Source organism: Castanea sativa, chromosome 7, assembly GCF_040712315.1.
Source record: "Castanea sativa cultivar Marrone di Chiusa Pesio chromosome 7, ASM4071231v1".
Classification (NCBI taxonomy): Eukaryota; Viridiplantae; Streptophyta; class Magnoliopsida; order Fagales; family Fagaceae; genus Castanea; species Castanea sativa.
Genome location: NC_134019.1, coordinates 43964545 through 43984875, shown reverse-complemented (window position 1 = coordinate 43984875; position 20331 = coordinate 43964545). Strand labels below are relative to the sequence as shown.

Genomic DNA, 20331 nt, shown 5'->3' with positions numbered 1-20331 from the left:
TGCCTATATCAAAAACCAACTGGTGTCTTGATCTAATGATAAAAAGCTATATTCAGTAGCAAACGCTATAAGTTGAAACTCTCTCCAATTTTTTTTTTTGACTTAACTCACACCTAGTGTTATGCAAATATCTAACCAAGCTTGAATCTAAAGACCTACCTAAAGGCAGCTCAACTTTGAAGAGAAAAAAAAGGAACCTTGAAACAGGAATATAAATTTTTTTTTTTTTTTTTAATTCCTTCTCGTGTAACTAACAAAACCAGCTCCCAGCAAAGCAAAAATGGGGCAAGCATAACATATAAAATAATACATAACCTACAATGAATACGACTACATAACTCATTTCCCAATTATAAAACACGACAATAGTGAAGAAACGCTAATTGGCAATCCTTTTAAACTTCATTGTTCCAACATCCAAGATGTCCATGTTCTTCCTCTTTTTGGACAATTTAGTCGGATTTTGAAGCCCATTTTGATCTTCGGTAAAGTGAGCAGCTGTTCTAGCTCGCAACTCTTCCAAGCTCTCACCTTCCTTCGCTCTCTCAAGAACCTGAAAGGGGACAGGCAGTTATGGCGATTTCTCTATTGTGTGAAAGGAGCAAAAAGTTACACATCTAGAAAACTTACCAAATGTCGACCATATAAATGTGTGCTTGAAAGTGCTTGAAGTGCATTCTGTGCCTCTTGCTTTGTAACATACTCCACAAAAGCAAACCCTCTATGATTTCCAAACTTCTTTGGAAGCCTTAGGCTCTTAATCTGTACAACAACAAGAAAGTCAATACACAAGAACATTAATTTGTTATACTTTAACAATGCATCATTCACAAAAAATTTGCTCATGAATGGTAACCTAGAATAATCAGTGGGAGAGGAAAGGGGGGAATCAGTTCCTACTGAGTTGAATTGTTTGGAATGTAGGTGTTACCATTTGGAAGCAACTTCATACTTAAATGGGCCACCGCTATCTTTAAGTGAATTTTTCTCATTTGGAAATCCTATATTTCTTTGTATTTTCCATTGTCCATTTAACTGGGTCTCATTTCAGCTATGCTTATCTTATGAACATGTTGCATCTTAATAGCTCAACATTCAATACCACATAGCATGATAGTCTTATAAGATATTCCTTTTAAATTGATAGATTCTTTGATGACACAATACTCCTAATGAACTTCTCCACTTTATCCAGCATCCTCTTATCTATTACAAATAATAGAAAACCCAAAAAGCTTCATAGAGATTTTTTTTATAGATTCCAGTTAGCTCAACTAGTAAAGTCTCTAATGGTTAAATAAGAGATCTAAGATTCAATCCCCGCCTACACCAAAAACCGACTAGTGTCTTGGTCTGTTTATTATCAAGAGCGGACACCATTGGTTGAAACACTCTAAAAAAAATATTCCTTTTTTTTTTTAATTGATAAACTACACACACATCCAAACCTAACCCTCCAACCACTAATTATGGGAGAAGGAAGTGCTAGTTGAGATATAGCTCATTAACAAATAGCTTATAGAGGATTTGATAATACACTACTTCCATTGTTCCTTTTTACAACATTCACTAGTTTTTGCATCTTGATTTCTTAGGTCAATTTCAAAGTGTAGACTGTAGATTGAAAAATCTGTTATAGCAATAAAGCTTCCTAACCTTTTAACTTTGCAGGAACATAGTCCCAAATTATATATGCGTAAATATATGCACTATGATTAGATTTATACAAGTAATTACCTGGCCAAATGGACTAAATAGCTGTCTCAGATCTTTCTCTGTTGCCTCAAATGCTACGTTTCTGACAAGTAATTTACTTGAACTCTTATCCTTGTCAACTTTTTTCAGCATTTGTTCATCCTTCTTAGCATGACAAAACTGCAAGATAAGAGCATGGGCATCCAAAACAGTTCCCTGAAAGAGAAAATGTGAGAATTGCAATAAGCTTCCAAAACTGCATGTAGCGTGCAATTAATTGTGACGAAATTCAGTTAATACCTGCAAATCTCTGCAAATATTGGTGGCTGTCTCAACAGAATCAAACTGGATAAAACCAAAGCCCATTGAAACATTCTTCCCATTCTTCTCATGCTTCTTCACCTGCATGTGACCAGACATGGTACAAAAGATAAGAAAATTATAATATACAGGTCATTAAAAGTTCTATGGACCAAGATAATTACCTTGACACTTAAAATTCTTCCCTCCTTTATGTTGTCAGTGAAATGCTTTTTCAAACCCTCATCGGTTGTCTTAAAATTCAGGTTCTTGACAAATAGAGTTCGTGACTGAAGCAAAATAGACAAAAAACCAAAGTATTAATCAGACATATTGTGCAAGCACATAAAACTAAAAGCTGTATGATATTAGAACATATATTACCATCTTGGGAAAATAACAGAAGAACCAACCAGTGTTCCATCAAATACATGGCCATAATTTCTTAAACCAGCTGTCAATGTGATTTCTTTTAGCTTCATGCTCTCATGGATTATATCTAATCATTTTATTGCCTAAAGAATATACAAGTTCACTTCACTAGATGTGAGGAAACAGCTAAAAAGTGCAAGCAGACCAGCACAACAGAAAACGCCCTTTATTTATGATCCACAAAATATATTACTTTTTTCTACTAACAGCATCTAATAATAATTGGACCAAGACTATGGAAAATGATCACAAAACATAAAAATGCTGCACCTTTCTTTTCCCTAAAGAGAAAGAGAGAGTCTTTTTTGTAATAGTTAAATAGTGCAATTTTATTAATCAGAGAAATAGAAACTTTGAGTTCACAATGATGAACACAAAAGGACAAAAAAAAGATTCACACAGCAGGTCTAAGAGAAGCTAGGAACTCTAGAATGGATGAACAATCTCCAACACCTTTATCAATGAAAAGAGTGAGCTGAAACACAGATTTTCATAGGTCAATTAATAATTCGATCATCGGGGGAAGGGGGATTTGATCCCTGGACATTTGTTAGAAACACTAAGAAGAGTCAGTTGAGCTACCAAGCTCTTGGCAAAGATAAACAATTAACTACACCAGATCGCTTCTACAGTTTGTTTACATTTTTTTCCCTCAGCAATTGATATATATATTTACGCATAGAGAAGATAGAGTGATAGACAACCAATGCACCCACACTCTGCTTATGGATTTTTTAATTTATTTTACAAAAGAGGAAAAGAAAAAAGTCCCAATTGAGATTTGGTACCAAGTACAATTGAAATTTAATTGAATCATATTTGTACACCAGTTATGAACAATAAAAATGTTAAAGACTTCTAACTTTCTGATGTTTACAAGCCAACTCTATTTTACAATATAAACCAGGAGAGAAAACAACCTTGTTAGGCAAGTAGAAAACAACACAAAAACAATAATACTTAAGGTGAATAAATAAAAGTGAGGTCCATGTACCAAAGCACAATAACACAGTGTGTAATATCCTAAGAGGAAAGAACAAAAGATCATTGGCCTAAAAACCTGCAATAGTTTATGTTCACTACTGCATATTTTATTAAAAGATAGTTATTGCTTCTATTTTATTACAGCATACGCTTTGAGGTTAGCTTAGCAAAAAAATTAAAAAGTTGCAGCATATTCAAAGATTGTAATACTGGTAAAACCCTACACTAACGAAATAAAATAAAAGGCAAGTAAGAAATGCGTATCAAACCTCAACTCTATCAGGATCAATATCCATGTCCATTAATCCCTCTTGTTGCTCCAGTATGAATCTCTTGGCATCATGTTCACCAATGGCATTATTCTTTTCATCAATCTTGGATGTAGAACATTGAGTAAGAATACTGCCAGGAGCCCATTCCAAATATAGTGGTGCATCCCTATGTTGATAATCTGAAGGGTTAGAAAGTCTGACTTCCAAAAAACTAGATGCATCAATCAAAATTTAAAAAATTAAAATAGAATTAAATGCCTTCACATTGACAACAAAAAACCAAACGAATACTGAAAATTATATTGTAATGCCTATGTGATGATGTTAATTTATGGTTATTTAAGATTTATAGCCCAAAAAACCTCATAAATAAGAGAAGCAACAGAACCATCCTGAAACTAGTTCAGGGCCTTCAGGCAGCTGATACTGGAGATTTTGTAGGCTTGGGTTTGACTGCAGCTTGTTCAAAGTAAAAGTTTGGCTTTCAACCTGACCAGCCAACCCAAGTTTGGAAGTTTAGAATACATCTACTTGCACATAAATTCCAAAGCCCAAGGGCGTGAGAATAAAAATGAGACAGGTGAATGCCCCAACCCAAGCCAGCAGCCTGACATTGGATTGAGCAGCCCACACTGGAAATAAGGGGGATTTCACTGCAATTTAAAGTTTTTTGAATGTTTAAAATGGCGAAGTCCTGAAACCAGTTTCAAACTGGTAATATCCAGGTTGAATTTCAAATCAAGAAAGCAAATAAAGGTTGTTTCTGAGCCACTATTGACAATTGAAGTTAAATCTATAGGTGGACAATGCAACTGTGTTACTCAAACCCGTCACCTAGCCATGTCATCATACATGTGTCAAGACAATATGACACACATAAAAAGTATGGGATATGACCATGTCGTTTGGCACCCCAAACTTTACTTTTTTTGCTTTTTGTCTCACCTTATAGCAAATAAGTAACAAAACTAGTTTTTTTTTTTTTTTCAAAAATGAGCCAACTTTTATCTTTTTGCCTAACCTTTAGTAAATAAGCTTCTGAAAACTACAGGATGCCAAAACTGGGGAGTTCATTCCCTATATGCTGAAGAGGTATGGTTTGGGGGGAAATGGCATAAGTGAATACGATTTAGCATTTCCACAAATATGTGTTTTGATTTTGGTCAATGGCAAACCAAGTGAATTTCTAGAAGTTCATGAGGAAGGGGACAGAGAGTAGTTCACTGGGTTTTCCATCCGCAATGTGAATGGTGAACCACTGTAGATTTTCTCACTCTCTCTTTGCAGACAAAACACTCATTTTCTGCGGTGCTGTGACCAGCTTCTCTTTTTGAAGGTGTGTTCTTTTAAGCTATATTGGGCCTGAAGATTAATTTAAGTAAATCTGAAACAGTACCAGTTGGCAAGGAGAGGGAATGGGAAGAACTGGGGAAATTCTTGGCTGTAAGCTTTCTTTCCTTCCATTAAAATATCAGGGTTTACCTCTAGGAGAACATTTCAAGTTGAGAAATATGTGGGATGGTGTTTTGGAAAGGATTCAAGAAAATGAATCTGTCTAAGGGAGGAAGACTCTCTTATCAAGAGTATGTTGTAGTTGTCTAGTCTCCCAAATGTACTACATTCCCTTGTTTTCATTGCCGATTGGTATAAGGAATAGAGTGGACAAAATTCAAAATGATTTTTGTGAGGTATGGGTGATAAGCTCAAATACCATTTGATAGGGTGGGGTATGGTTTACACTGCTATTGCTAAGGATGGCTTGGGTGTTGCGAAAATAGGAACCTTTAACCAAGCTCTATTGGGAATATGATTATGGCACTTTAGGACAGAAGAAACACTTTTATAGTGTAGTAGCTGCAAAGTACAGTGAGGAATGGGGTGGATAGAGTTTGGAATCTGTTCATGGGATTCATGGTAGTGGCTTATGGAAAAGAACAAGGATGTGGTGGGATTGATTTTTACATTATCTCCACATTGGATGTAGGAGATGGTTGCCATATTCGGTTCTGGCATGACAGATTGTGTAGGGATCATCTGTTGAAGGTGGTATTTCCTATCTTGTATGAATGCTCAATAGCTAGAGAAGCTTCAGTTTATTCATGCTGGTTAGACAGACTGATGGGAAAATGAGGAGATAGGATGTAACCTTTCTTTGAGACTAATGATTGGGAGTTCAAGTTGGTAGGCTCCTTTCTCAATCTTCTTTATTCTAATATCTCTCACAAAGGGTTGTGATAGAATGAGTTGGAGGTTGAATAGGAGTGGGGACATTGACGTTCACTCTATTTGCAATGTCTTATGGGGCTATGTGCCAGGTCTTCCCATGGAAGAGTATTTGGTGTATTAAGGCCCCATCGATGGTCTACTTTCTTTGTATGGATGGTGGCATGAGTGAAGATCCTAAAATTTAGGAATCTCATTAATGTTGGGAGTATTTTCCATAAGCTTTCTGTTGCCTGTGTAAGCTTATATTGTGCTGTCCTTCATGTGAGTTTTGGGTGTCTGGCTGAGACTAAATAGGACTTACTTACTGCCATCACAAGACATAAGATTTGAGGTGAAAATCTTCCCTATGATACCTAATAAGTGGACCCTTTTTTTTGATAGGTAAAAATATGTGCATTCAAAAAAACACTACCTTATGCAAAAGACATAAGGCAGAGAGATAAGTACACAGGGAAGAGAAAAAGAAAAAGAAAAAAGAGGAGAAAAAACTAAGAACACATAAGAGAACTAAGAAACGTAGGGAGAGATTCACTAGAGGTGAGTCCCCAAGCCCTAGACCAATCAAACAGAGTGCCACTAAGAGAAGCCAAAAGCTGGTCGTCTGAGCTTTCCATGTCCTCAAACGTCCTCCTATTGCGTTCCCTCCAGAGACACCACATCAAGCATAAAGGAGCTAAATTCCAAATGCTAGACGAATGCTTTCCAAGCCAATTCCACCAACTGAATAGGGTGTCCGCAATCGATCTAGGCAAGACCCAGGAAAACCCAAAAGATCTAAGAACCAAACTCCACAGTCTAGAAGCCTTTCCACAATGTAATAACAAATGATCCGCCGTCTCCCCATTACAGCGGCACATGATACACCAATCGACAAAATCCAACCCTCTTCCCCTCAAATTATCCCCTGTAAGGATCCTATCCCAAACAGCAGTCCACACAAAGAAAGAGACACGCCTAGGAGCCTTAACCTTCCAAACCCCTTTCCAAGGGAAGATAATAGGCGCGGAGCTTCTCAACTTATTGTAAAACGAACGAATATCAAAGACCCCGTTCTTTGTCAACTTCCATCGCATACGATCTACATTTTCGGTGTGAGGAAGATTGGAGCCCAATGTTTGAAGAAAATCATCCACTTCACGCATCTCCCAATCATTAGGACTCCGAATAAAACGAACATTCCAGCTTCTCCGCTCCTCAATCCCCAACCGTTCTCCGCTCCTTAATCTTTTTTTTTTTTTTTTTTGAGAAAAACACACACACACACACATATAGGGGAAGGGGGATGAGATAAGGAAATATACTCACACATTAAATCTAACATTACATGAATCCCACACATGAAACGCTTCAAATTGCCAAACTTGAAAATTACTTTAAACACAGATCTTTTTCCTAATATTGCCAAGAACCTCATAGCACAACTGGTTGGCACCTCCTAGTGTTTCCAATAGAGACATCTAGGATTCAAATCCCTTCACCAACAACGATTGAAATTATCAACAACAACAACAAAAAATCTTTCTTCCTAATATAGATGTCAACTCTCTAAAATAAATGTACAGTTGTAATTTTTTTTCTAAACTACCCTAGCTTTTTATTTTATTTTAAATTCAATAGAATAGAACAACAAATTTGTAGTATTACTTTTCTAAACTAATCTGGCTTTTTTGAAAGTGATTAGAATAAACACAAAATTTTGAAAGTGCTCTTTTGAAATTGAACAAAACAAAAACGGGTAGTTTTGGAATGCAATTGCCTTTTATTTGCATGTAAAAACAAAAAATGATGTTCACCAAAATAGTTGGAAGTACAAAGTAGGACAAAACATAATGAGATGGAGGAGTATCATTTTAAACCATTTGAAACTTTCTCTAGACTTTTATTTCTTTTTTCTTTTGTTTAATTGATAAGTTACACATATACCTGTCTGAGTCTAGACATTTTTTTTCAATTGATAAGTTAAGTTACGCATATACCCCAAAAGTTGACCATTCACCTTATTCTAATGTTGAGAGGAAGTGTAATTTAAGTTAAAGATGAGCTTCTCTTTTACTTCTTTCTTATAAAAGAAAAGGCATTTTTTCCGTTTATATTCACAACAGTAATATACCCAGGGTTTATTATTATTATTATTATTATTATTATTATCCTCATCCTCATCCTCATCCTCATCCTCATCCTCATCATCATACACAAATGGGCCAGTTTACATGTACGAAAAACATTTCCGATCTGAGCAGAACCCAATCTAACACAAACCAAATCCACTGCTAAAATTTTTCTTTTATAAATAAATTGTCATTATTAAGTAGATGTGTTGAACAATCAGAACTTCATCAGCTATTTGCAAAAGAATATCTATTCATGAATATTTTCAATTAATGTCCAAAAAGAAATAATAAAAGATAAAAAAAAAACTTACTTGTAACGCTTATATAATAAACCTCTAAAAGCTGCACGAGCTTCAGCTGGTTCAAGGAAAACAACCTGAAATATTATCCCCAAAAAGATAAACAAAGGAGAATTAGTAATATATATACATATATATATGATAGGTAAGGAGAATTAGTAATATACCGCTCAAAAAGTGAGATATAATTTTATACTTCTCCCATTTATCACAATGTTCACTCACTTTGCAAGTAAAAAAGATCATTGAATCTTCAAACTTAACAGAGTTTTCTAACAGAGAAGAAAACTTTACCTAGTTAGACTACATACGAGAACTGACAAGGAACTCTTGTAAGAGAGCATTTCCAAATACTCGGTAAACCATAATAATATTGCTCCACCGATATTCCACACATGATAGTCAAATGCCAACTGCAGGCCAATACCTCAGCAACTCAGGCCCAGGTTAGATCCTCTTCCACCACCAGCAGTCTATTGAGTCTAGACGCAAACATCTAAGCTACATCTTATCTCTCAGACCATCAGACAACAATATTCACTACGATCTCTCCACTTTTTTTTTGATTAATAACTACAACCTCTCCACTCTTATAGAAGAACAGTCTTAAACTCCTCATTATCCAGTTTTACTGTGATGAAAATCTTTTCAATTTAGAACCACTTTAATGCTCGTTTATTTTATCTCAATCATATACACAAACCTCTTGATCGTGACTGTAGAGCAGATACATACATACTTTTATATAATTACATGAAATGAAGTCTTGGCAACTTTGTTCTCTCTCTCTCTCTCTCTCTCTCATACACATATCCCAGGTTTTTTAGTCTAATTTCCCTCAGACAGGTTAGGGTAAATGAATCTAGTTGAGAAAAACATTGAGAATTAAGCATCAGTGTAAACTTCAACTAGAAGATGACATAACAAATAGAAATTCTCAATTGCAGAGGCACATTCAATAACAAAACCTAGAATGAAATAACTATGAAAAAAAAACATGAATGCATACCAAGGCCAATGTTTTTGTTGAAAATGTTTTCAATTTAGGACCACTTTAATGCTCGTTTATTTTATCTCAATCATTTACACAGACCTCTTGATCGTGACTGTAGAGCAGATACATACATACTTTTAAGTAATTAAATAAAATGAAGTCTTGGCAACTTTGTACTCTCTCTCTCTCTCTCTCTCTCTCTCTCTCTCTCTCATACACATCCTAGGTTTTTTAGTCTAACTTCCCTTAGACAGGTTAGGGTAAATGAAGAGAAAAACATTGAGAATTAAGCATCAGTGTAAACTTCAACTAGAAGATGACATAACAAATAGAAATTCTCAATTGCAGAGGGACATTCAATAACAAAACCTTGAATGAAATAACTATGAAAAAAAACATGAATGCATACCAAGGCCAATGTTTTTGTTGGAGGGAGAATAATTTTGTCCAAACTCCCAAATTTGCTAAACATCTTGGCCAATTCATTTTCAGAAGAACCATACGGCAAGTTCTTCACTAACAGAACATGGTTGCTTCTTTTTACCCCATCAACTTTCCCAGCAGCATATTCCTCTAAAGATGACACATTTACTCCAGCATTTGTAAGAGCTTTTTTAGTCTCTGCAATCACTTGCGTTTCTGCCAAAGCTATGCGTACAGCAAGATCATCTGCTTCCCGATCAAGTAATTCACTCTTACTTACACCATATTTCCTAGCGATGTTTTCAACAACCTATTATGTGCAGGAGAACAGATAGCATGAGGCCCAATTCCATTACAGAAAGCATAAAATGTACACACAGATATACTTCAGCAAAACACGGTAAATTCCTTTGGAATGCTATTGCTATGAGTATTAGGCAGTAATGGGATAGAGTATTAGGCAGTAATGAGTTTTTTTTTTTTTTGTGGGGGGGGGAAGAAATCAAATGTAGGTATGATGGCATGACATTTTTGAGATTAAAAAAAAATTAAAACCAGCAACCTCCTTCAGTTTACTCAAACTGCAAAATCACTGAAACTTAGCTTCACATTGAGTATGCATTGTATACTGTGTTTCAGGTTAAAACATACTGTATCAGAGCGCATGAAAAAGCTATTCCATGCTCTTGTATCTCCACTGGCTTCAGATGCCTTCCTCTCTTCCTCCCTCTTTTGCTTAAAATTTTTTGGAGTTTGGGCAACAGAAACATCAGTCCTAAAGAAATAGATGTCAAACTCCTAGTTTCAGTGAAAACAGAAAGCAATGAATGATGTGATATGAACAGAAAAGCACAAACAGGCCAATATATAGTAATGCTTTTTACCCTTGCTGGTCAGAAGAACTTTTTTCTTTAGCTGGCAAAACATGCAATAATCTGCCTTGGAAATCTGAATTGTCTAATTCTTCTAATGCCCTGTTTACAAAGAAAAATAGTTTAAGCAGTCTGACATACACTTTTTTTTTTTTTGATAAGTAAAGAAAATTTTATTCATAGTCTTAAGGAGTCACCCAAGTATACAAGAAGTATGCAGCAAGGGACCAAAATAATCAAATACATAAATTACAAGCATCCATCAAATCATAGACTGAAAAAATAGAATGACTTCCTATGATAGACATCCAATCTGATAGAGTATTAAAAAAGAACAGTTTTAAATCAGCTATACTCCTTTCAGAATCTTCAAAACACTGGTTGTTTCTCTCTCGCCGAATGCACCACATCAAACAATGAGGGACAGCCATCCAGATAACACCATTATAATGATGACCAAAGATTCCTTGCCAAAATGCAAGGAGTTCAACCACAGTTTTTGGCATTGCCCAGTAGATACCAAACAAGGTGAACACCATAGACCACAACTCCAAACAATTAGACAATGTCGTAAAAGATAATCTACCGATTCTCCGTTACTTTTGCACATATAACACCAATCTATTATTTTTGATGGGTAATTCCTCGTCGATGCACACATATAACACCAATCTAAATCAACACCTTCTTACGTAAATTATCAATGGTCAAAATAGTTCCCAAAGCTGCAATCCAAACAAAAAATGTGACTTTGGAAGGAACCTTTTGCTTCCAAATACTTCTTCAAGGAAAGGACTAGGTACATACACCGAACAAAATGGAAAGATTGAGCAAAGGTTTGAATAGCATCATCAATTAGGAAGCAGGAATCCACAGGCTGTGTATAATTTACAAAAAATAAAAAATAAAAGAGGAAAATAATTCTACACCCTACAATGCAAAACAATCACAAAGTGCAGAAGGATATATGGAACTGAAACTTGTTTTTTTTTTAATAAATAATAAAATTGTATTAAGAGAAAAAGATCCCCAGTACACAAGGTGTATGTTAAGAAAGTCATAAGTGCGTAGGTAAAAGCGCCGGGTGCACTTAACCGTTGATCCTACGCACAAAGTGCTAGCATGCTAGATTGAAGTGAAGCGCACAATTTTTATAAAATAATTTGATAAATTCAAAAATAATTATTAATGGGCAATTCAACAATCAAGTAATCAAAAAATCATACAAATTCAAATAAGACATTTTATACAATTCATATAACATTTATATAAGCACCTCTTTTTGCAATTTTACCAGAAAAATTGCAAGTCAAGTCATTTTTATATTTAGGATTAGCTAGATATGAGTACTTCTGTCAATATCCTTTCTTGAATCTCCAGTGGCCATAATGTGCTAGGGCTAATTGCTAATATTAGTTAATAGTTTAATAAGAAAATAAGAATTAGTCAATAAACGATCAATGGTGGACTGTGGAGTGATTGTGGTCCGAAATGGGTATAATAGAATTATAGAAGTGCATAGCAGCACACCATAGATTGAATTTTATAAATCCATGGTTTAGATCAATAGTGTTAAGATCCTATGGCTACAATTCAGTTTTGGTTTTAGAGGAAAAAAGCGCAAAAAAGCACGCCTAAAGCATGCTTCTATGAATGCGCCTTGCTTTAGAGGAAAAAAGCGCTGGAGCGCTTTTACCAACACTGGCAACTACATCAAGACAAGGAACTATATGGTCTAAAACTACCAAGAACATGAAATTATTGTATGCCTCATGTGTGTGGTTTATGGTCAGCAAAGAGTACAAAGGAAAAAAAAAAAAAATCAAATGAACAATATGTTTTGGCAAAACTTCCTTTTTTTTCTTCTTTTTTTCAAGTATGACAAGCCTCAAAACTAGAAAGATTGACCTCAATGCCCATCTCATGCAAATCTTGTTTAAGGCATAAGAGCCACAAAATTGGAACCGTTACAAGTATCATCCAGCTTCAAGCTTCAAATTGGTCGTTGGTGACCTAAACTCATTGCAATCCAAAAAAAAAAAAGGTTCTTAGTAATAGAAGGGAAACTATCTAACCTCATTGCAGATTCTGCAACTGCATAACGGATATAAGCTATTCCTTTGGACCGTTTCGTATCTTTGTCAATAACAATATGGACCTGTGAGACATCACCGAATTTACTAAAATGCTCTTCCAATTCCTCCTCACTGTTACAAAAAACACATCAAATAAAAATGAAAAACACGATAACATTTAAGGCCAAGCAGGAACATGAAAACTAGAAAAGTTGTTAGCATCATAAACAAATTGAATTCATATACCGAACAAAACATGTCTTTTTCTTTCCTTTTTTTTCCCTTTTGTATAAGATACAATTTATTAATTATAATGGACAGGAAACACACACACACACACACATACAAATTAATCAATAAAAAGATAGAAGTAAGGATGAATACTTTGCTGTGTATGGCAGATTACGAACAAAAAGACGACCAGTCTCAAGAACAACTTCTTTCTCATCTTTCAAACTTGATGCTAGGTACCCGGGTTTAGGTATTCCACTGTCCGAGTCATGGGAATGTTCTTCCTCTTCAATCTCTTCGTCAGGTACAACCTCTTTAAGGGTAGTGTTTGATCCCTTTGGATCTACTTTATGATCATCCTGGCTCTCAATGCTTTCCTTTAAAGATCCACTGCTGTCTTCTTTGTAATCATTATCATCATTTTTATCACTGTCATTGTCATGATCATCATCATCACTACTTTCTGAATCTGACCATTCTTGCTTCACTCTACTCTTGAAGTAATCCATATCTGAAACGAGTTCATCATGAGCTAGATTATGTGGTTTCTTAGTTTCATGACTATCTGATAACCCATGTTCTACTGTTTCATGCTCATCCAAGTCAACATGTACTGGAAATGATTTATCTTTGTGTTCCTCCTTTTCTTGATTTTGCTTCTCACTGAGATTAGCATTTTGGTCAGCTGTATTTTTTATCAATGTATCATTTGCCCACAATTTTGACTTCATACGTGGCTGCATGACCTCAAGGAACTCTTGAAGCTTAGGGTCATAATCCTCACTACCCTTTTTAAGATTCTTTCTCTCTTCTTTAGAACCCACAAGGCTTGAATTTTTAGCACCAGCAAGTTTCTTCTCTTCAGTTGCTTTCTCTTCTTTCTTCAAAGAATACTGACTCCAAGGACGAGGAAGACTTGGATCCCCAACTTTATGAGCAATCTGAAATTAAGCATATAGGACTTATTTCTGGTCTGGTCAAATGCAAAGCTAAATTTACCTTTCTCCATATCTTCCTGTGTACATATAATTTCGTTTTCCATTGGGTGTCCAATATTAAAATAGTATACAAAAGGACTCGAAAATCCTCTATCAAGGAAAGATCACTTTCCATTCATTAAGCATTTTTGAGCTCTGAAGTATAAAAACCATTTTATATATAAGAAAATAGTATATACGGTACTCAACTTTTTTTTTTTGGTGGTTGGGGGGGGGGGGGGGGGACGGGGATGAACAAGTGTCTCAATGAGCATTTGGATACTTGACATACCACAAGCATTTTCAAAGGAAGCATTATCATTCTGCATGCATCAATATATATATATATATATATATATATATATATATATATATGCATTCGGTGCATAAGAAGAACTTCAGAAGTAAGCAAAAGGGCTTGCTATTTGCTCGAAGTTCAAATTTCAATCACTTTCATGTTGGTCAATGGATGTCTCTATGTTTTTGGGTATTAAACACAACACAAGAAATCCAAAAGTAAACAAAGGAGATTGCTTTTCCTACCAATTAGGCTAAGATCATTTTACCCCATCCACACGACAATCAAAAGAGAGAGAAAAAATCAGTTTCAGATGATGGTTGGAATTGAGACATTTGACTCCACAATCCATTTTTACAATTTAAAACGTGCATTGCAGCAGGTTACTATTAGTTTGCAACAAATTTTCCCTTCTTCAAAAATCTTGAAATTTGAATTCTCAATAAATATTGACTCTAATTTAACAAAATCTATTTTTTGTTTCATAAAATATGCATGAATTAGTGGTTGAGGATGAGTTTGGGATAATCTGTGAAAGGGATAAAGGGTTTCTGGTGGTTAGATCTGTAATGAAAATTATATGCATCTTCATCTGTGTGCTTATTAGTCCTGGTCTGTGATATGGAATTTTGTTTTTGTTATATCCAGCTTGGTCACGTTGTCTAATTAAACTTGAGAATTATTGATATCCTATTGTTCGAAGGAAAATATAGGCTTCATGACACGGCTGACATAGAGAGCTGAAATTAGAATCTCCGTTTGAGAGCACTCTACCTAATTTACCTACTTATTTTCTATCCTTATTTCCTATATCTGCTGCTATGGCTAACCTATTGAGAAACTTCAACGGAATTTCTTATGGGGTGGGCTAGGTGATGATCCCAAATTTCACCTGGTTAGATGGGCTACTGTTTGTACTCCTCCTTCTTCGAGTGGATTGAGGATTAGGAAGGTAAGACTTGATAATGAAGCTTTGTTTGGGAAGTGGTTATGGAGATTTGGGATTGAAAGGGATGCCCTTTGGAGGCAAGTGATAGAGGTGAAATATGGATGTGTATGTGGTGGCTGGTGTACCAGATCTATATATGGTCCATATTGTTTTGGTTTGTGGAAAAATATTAGTAGGGGATGGGCTTCTTTTTCACGTTATATTCTGTATGATATTGGTGATATTCTATATGATATTGGTGATGGGTCAAGGGTGAAGTTTTGGCAAGATCGTTGGTGTGGGGAGACATCTCTTGCAATCACCAATCCTGAATTGTTTAGATTTTGCCGAGATAAGGAGGCAAGTATGGTGGAGCTTATTAAGTCCACTAATGGAGTTCTTTTTTGGGATGTAAGTTTCTTTAGGGGTGTTCATGCTTGGAAATTAGAGGTTGTGTCGAGCTTCATGGATACCATATATATCACTACAGTAAGGGGATTTGGTAAGGATAAGATGTATTGGAAACCATATAGAAATTAGGGGTTCATGGTTAATAATTATTATAGTGGGCTCTAATGATTGTTGTTTTCCATGGAAAAGTATTTGAAAGCAGAAGATCCCTTCTCGAGTGGCCTTCTTTGTTTGGACTGCTACTCTAGGGAAATGCTTGACGATTGATAATTACGTAAAATGAAGGTTTGGATATTGGATTGGTGTTATATGTGCAAGTGTAATGGTGAATCAGTTGACCATCAATTTCTTCACTGTTCGGCTGCTATGGATTTGTGGTCTATAGTTTTGGGTTTATTTGGAGTAAGCTAGGTTATGTCGCAGTCTGTTGTGGGGCTCCTAGCTTGCTGGCAAGGCAGGCTTGGTCATCAAAGAAATGGTCATATATGGTTAATTGTTCCCCATTGCTTAATGTGGTGTCTTTGGAGGGAAAGAAATAGTAGGTGTTTTGAAGATAATAAGAGATCCATACCCGACCTCAAGCTATTTTTCTTTAGAACTTTATTAGATTGGTTGGCTACTCTGCGAAACCAATTATTCTCTTCCTTTCTTGATTTTCTTGATTCTTGTAATTTTTTTGACCCCCTGTACACTCCCTGTGCACTAGGGTGTCCTTTTTTTTATATCAATAAAACTTATTACTTATCAAAAAAAAAGATATAAGTTTTGTAGATTCATGTTTCGTTGGGCTAGGCTGTTGGTTTCAAGGTTGAAGCTTTGCTAGGGCTTGGAGCTTACTTGATGTATGCAATGGACGGAGAATAAGAAGATTCTATGAGAGTTGTAATAGAAAGGTTTCTACATGATTTTGTTAAAAAATGCATATTAGGCAGAAAATTGCAATTAGTGTAAATTCAGCTCTAGACAGGACTTCCTAATTAATCAAGATACAACTGATATTTTACAAAAAAAAAAATCTACCAAACTTTTATTTTAAAATAATAATAATAAACAGTACAAGATACAGCAATGCGCACCTCACAAGTAATCCTAAAAGTATCAATGTAAGATTTGTTGAAGTATTTGATTGCTTCTCCAGCTTCACGCTCTGTGCGGAACCCAATAAAAGCAAACTGCCTGCTCTTACCATTCCTAAAGAAACCCACAAATGAAGCAAAAACACACACACAAACTTTAAGGACTAAACCATAACTTGAAAAAATGACAAACAATGAATCCGACATGAACACCCAAAAAAAAAAAAAAGAGCTGCTCTTACCATTCCTAAAGAAACCCACAAATGAAGCAAAAACAAACAAAATTTTTAGAACTAAACCATAACTTGAAAAAATGACAAACAATGAATCCAACATAAAAAAAAAAAAAATTTTAAAAGGAAATATATATAAATAAATGGAGTTATACTTGGTTCGCATTAGCTTCGCATCTGTTATTTCTCCTTTTTGAGAAAATAACTCTCGAAGGCGATCCTCTACCACATATTTTGGTAAATTCTTCACACATATCCTAGTCCTGTTCACAACAATATAAAAGAAATAATTATGCCAATATAATTTTAATTTTTAAAACAATTTAAATTCATTGCTGATTTTTTTAAAGCATTAAGAAGAAAAGAAATAGAAAATTGCTTTCTTCTGTATCAAATTATTAAAAAAAAAAATCACATAAACTAAACAATTCTTCTCTTTGGGTTAGGATCCTTTCGATTTTTTTTTATAGGTAATCAAAGATTTATTTCATAAAAAGGATATCATGTTCACGATGGTGAACACTCTAAACATTTTTTTTGATAGGTATGGTTAACACTCTGAACTTAAATCGAATAGGATCCTTTAGAGTTTTTAGGGTAACTCAACCATTGGGCTCCTAACATACAATCCATCCATTTAAAATGAGAGGACGATTCTATCAAAAATTGCACTTCCTAAGAACTTTGTTCGAATGTGTGGCTGCTTCATGAAGTTTCTTTTTCTCAAAATTTTTAGAATTTATGGAGCATTGTAAATTTAGAGCTTAGCTGAGATGTTCATCAAGTCTACTTCCTGTATACCGGATGCATTCTGTTTTTGCTAATAAAACTTCATTAATTGTAAAAAAAAAAAAAAACAGTAGACTTTTGCCATGTCATCAATAATTTAAATAGATACCAAACTAATGATAGTCAACATTTGTTTAAATGTTGCCTCCAAGCCACTCATTCCAAAATGAATGGATAAGATTCTTAGGGTGACTCCATATATCTATCTCTGGTTGTTTCCTCTCTTTGCTTGGAGATGAATAAGGATTTTCTCTGTAACCACACGAAAACATCTAAATGGTTTCAAACAAATGATCTTCCATCCCATTGAGAGAGCGAGAGAGAGAGAGAGAGAGAAAGATTGAGAGCAAAACTAACCCAAGTGGGTGAGGCACAATCTGGGTCTTGAAGTGATCCTCCATTCCTCTACCTCCTCCTTGGTCTTCTTCTTGTTTTTTCTCTCTTTACACCACTCTACTCACACCAAATCAATCACTGCGAAGAAACATGCAATGACTTGTTAATCACATGCACCCACCGAGTGAGCTAGAAAGGACAATTCAAAGTAAAAATGAAAAGAACAAGCTACGAAGAAATGACAAGGCATAGTAAATGTCAAAATTGATATGAAGTGTAAATCATGCAAGAAGCTGTATTTAAAGTGACAAGACATATTAAATGTGACATTTAATGCAGCATTCATCATATGAGAAACTGCAATTGAAATGACAAGTCATATAAGTGTGACATTCGTATGTAGCATGCATCATGTGATAGGCTGCAATTAAAATGCAAAGTCTTATTAAATGTTTAGCAGTTAGCAACATAAGGTGACATTATATATGAATTTCTAATCAATTGGACTTCACAAGTACATATATACTCTCTTATGTAAGTTTCTCTTGCTCTTGTTCAATTGTATCAATGAGGAATGAGTTCCGAGGCATCAAGATCAATGAGAGGTGTGCAAGATGGCTTCGGATCTAGCATCGTGTGCAACTCCAACTAAGTCACAACTACAAATGCACATAGACCATTATGGGGTGATTTGGCAAGAAAAGAAGCGAGAGTTTGCTAATAGACTAATTCATATATACTACTTGGGTGTGCTGGGCAAATTATGCTCGGTGAACCTAGTCATTATACTACATTAAGCATGACTACAGGGGTGCCTAAGGAATTTTGACAGTGAAAATGATGTGAGCAGGAGGTCTGCTGTCGACTGAAAATGTTGCCTATGCCGAAGGCACATCCAGCATACTGAAGAACTACAACAACAGATTTTGGGATTTTCATGATTAAATAGGAGATACAATGTTGTCCTAACAATGATGATGTCATACCACTACAAGTCTAAAATTGAAGTTTAACTTCAATGATAGTAAATAGGATAAATCAATCAACATTTCTACTCCACATATCATGTAATGTCAAAACTCGAAACTAAACATCACAAGCATGTGCATCATTGCACCATTCAAACAATTACAAACCCCAACTAAACAATACAATATTTGGTTATCTGTGCTTTTTTCCCCCCTTTTTTGAACCACCGAGTTATAATTGCTTATCGAAATTATTCATTCCTTGCTTAGGTTAACCAAAATTGTGGCAACATGAGTTATGCAGAACAACCTACTGAGACTGCTTTTGTGGTAGTTGTTGCTTGGATTATTTATTTTGATTTCATTAATGTCTCATTCTCTATTTTTGCATATGCTTGAATTCTTACTTTTGTTATATGCTTGAATACTTTTTAGGTGAATTTGAGCTGTGACAGTTTCTATGGAGTGAAAAATAACAACAAATCAAGCCAGTTAAAAAATCAAAATCAAAATAAAGACTGTATTTTTAGGTGAATTCTGCTTTCAGAGATAAGATCAATACCTCTAAGAGAACCCATCACTAAAATTACAAAATAAAGAAAATACTTTTATGAAATTACCACACACACCCAAAAAAAAAAAAAAAAAAGCCACGCTTCAAAATCCCAGAGAAACGAAGAAATAAGAAATACCCATCTGGGAATATCCTCAAATTACCAAACGAGAATGAAGAAGCGCAAGGTGAACTATCAAAAAAAACCATAATAAGGCGCACACAAATTACAAGGTGAACTATCAAAAAAACAAGTATTGTTGGCGAAAATCTAAAGATACAGAGAGAGTGAGAGATGGGCAATACCTTGACGATAACGGCGGCAAGAGTGGTGGTGAAGCTCGCCGTAGTCCGAGGAGGATGAGAGAAATTAGTATTACTGCTCGTTAATAAGTATATTTCTATGGTGGCTTCTGCGTCTATGGTAGCTTCTTCGTTAGGGCCAACAGGCCTTTCCGTATATTTATTTTGTTTTTTAAAAAAGATACAAATTACATCTTTAAGTTTTTTTTTTTTTTACTATACAAAAAAAAAAATATATATATATATATATATATATATATATATATATATATATACTAGTCTCACCACACGCGCTTCGCACATGCGATGAGACTTTTCTTTTTTAGTGGTCCTATTTTGTAGAAAAAAACTGTATTTAATTATTTTATATATATATAATTTTTATTTTAAAAATATAATTTAGAAGTGAATAAATTAATTTAAAAATTAATAGGAGAGTGGTCCTATTTTTTAGGCAATATTTTAGTGGGAGTTAGATTTGCATTTTTACCGGATTGTCCTTTAGTTTTGTCTCTACTTAAACATAAGACTGTATGGGCATCTTT

General features: G+C 34.9%; 1 protein-coding gene across 2 annotated transcripts; it reads right to left on the bottom strand.

Moving 5' to 3' along the window:
* Positions 1-198: 198 nt before the first annotated feature.
* LOC142642939 (multiple RNA-binding domain-containing protein 1-like) lies at positions 199-19953 on the bottom strand. 2 transcript variants are annotated; one of them, XM_075817392.1, is made up of 17 exons: positions 19790-19953; positions 17984-18100; positions 17736-17878; positions 16993-17100; positions 16605-16719; positions 13068-13855; positions 12684-12815; positions 10621-10710; positions 10388-10511; positions 9723-10046; positions 8332-8396; positions 3681-3849; positions 2181-2285; positions 1996-2097; positions 1738-1911; positions 631-762; positions 199-553 (listed from the first exon to the last, which is right to left on the bottom strand). In XM_075817392.1, the coding sequence occupies exons 4-17, from the start codon at positions 17001-17003 to the stop codon at positions 380-382; spliced, it is 2505 nt and encodes an 834-aa protein (XP_075673507.1). In that variant the 5' UTR covers positions 17004-17100; positions 17736-17878; positions 17984-18100; positions 19790-19953; the 3' UTR covers positions 199-379. The 2 variants fall into 2 exon arrangements, with proteins under 2 accessions (XP_075673507.1, XP_075673506.1); XM_075817391.1 differs by lacking the exon at positions 17736-17878.
* Positions 19954-20331: the final 378 nt, after the last annotated feature.

What these genes read in the sequence shown, in the direction of transcription:
- LOC142642939 (XM_075817391.1), bottom strand. Translation starts at nt 18,027, where the DNA reads ATGGAGGATCACTTCAAGACCCAGATTGTGCCTCACCCACTTGG. An exon ending in GCGAAGCTAATGCGAACCAA is followed by an intron (nt 16,720 to 16,992) that starts GTATAACTCCAT and finishes GGGTTTCTTTAG; the next exon opens with GAATGGTAAGAGCAGGCAGT. An exon ending in AATCTGCCATACACAGCAAA is followed by an intron (nt 12,816 to 13,067) that starts GTATTCATCCTT and finishes TTTTTGTAACAG; the next exon opens with TGAGGAGGAATTGGAAGAGC.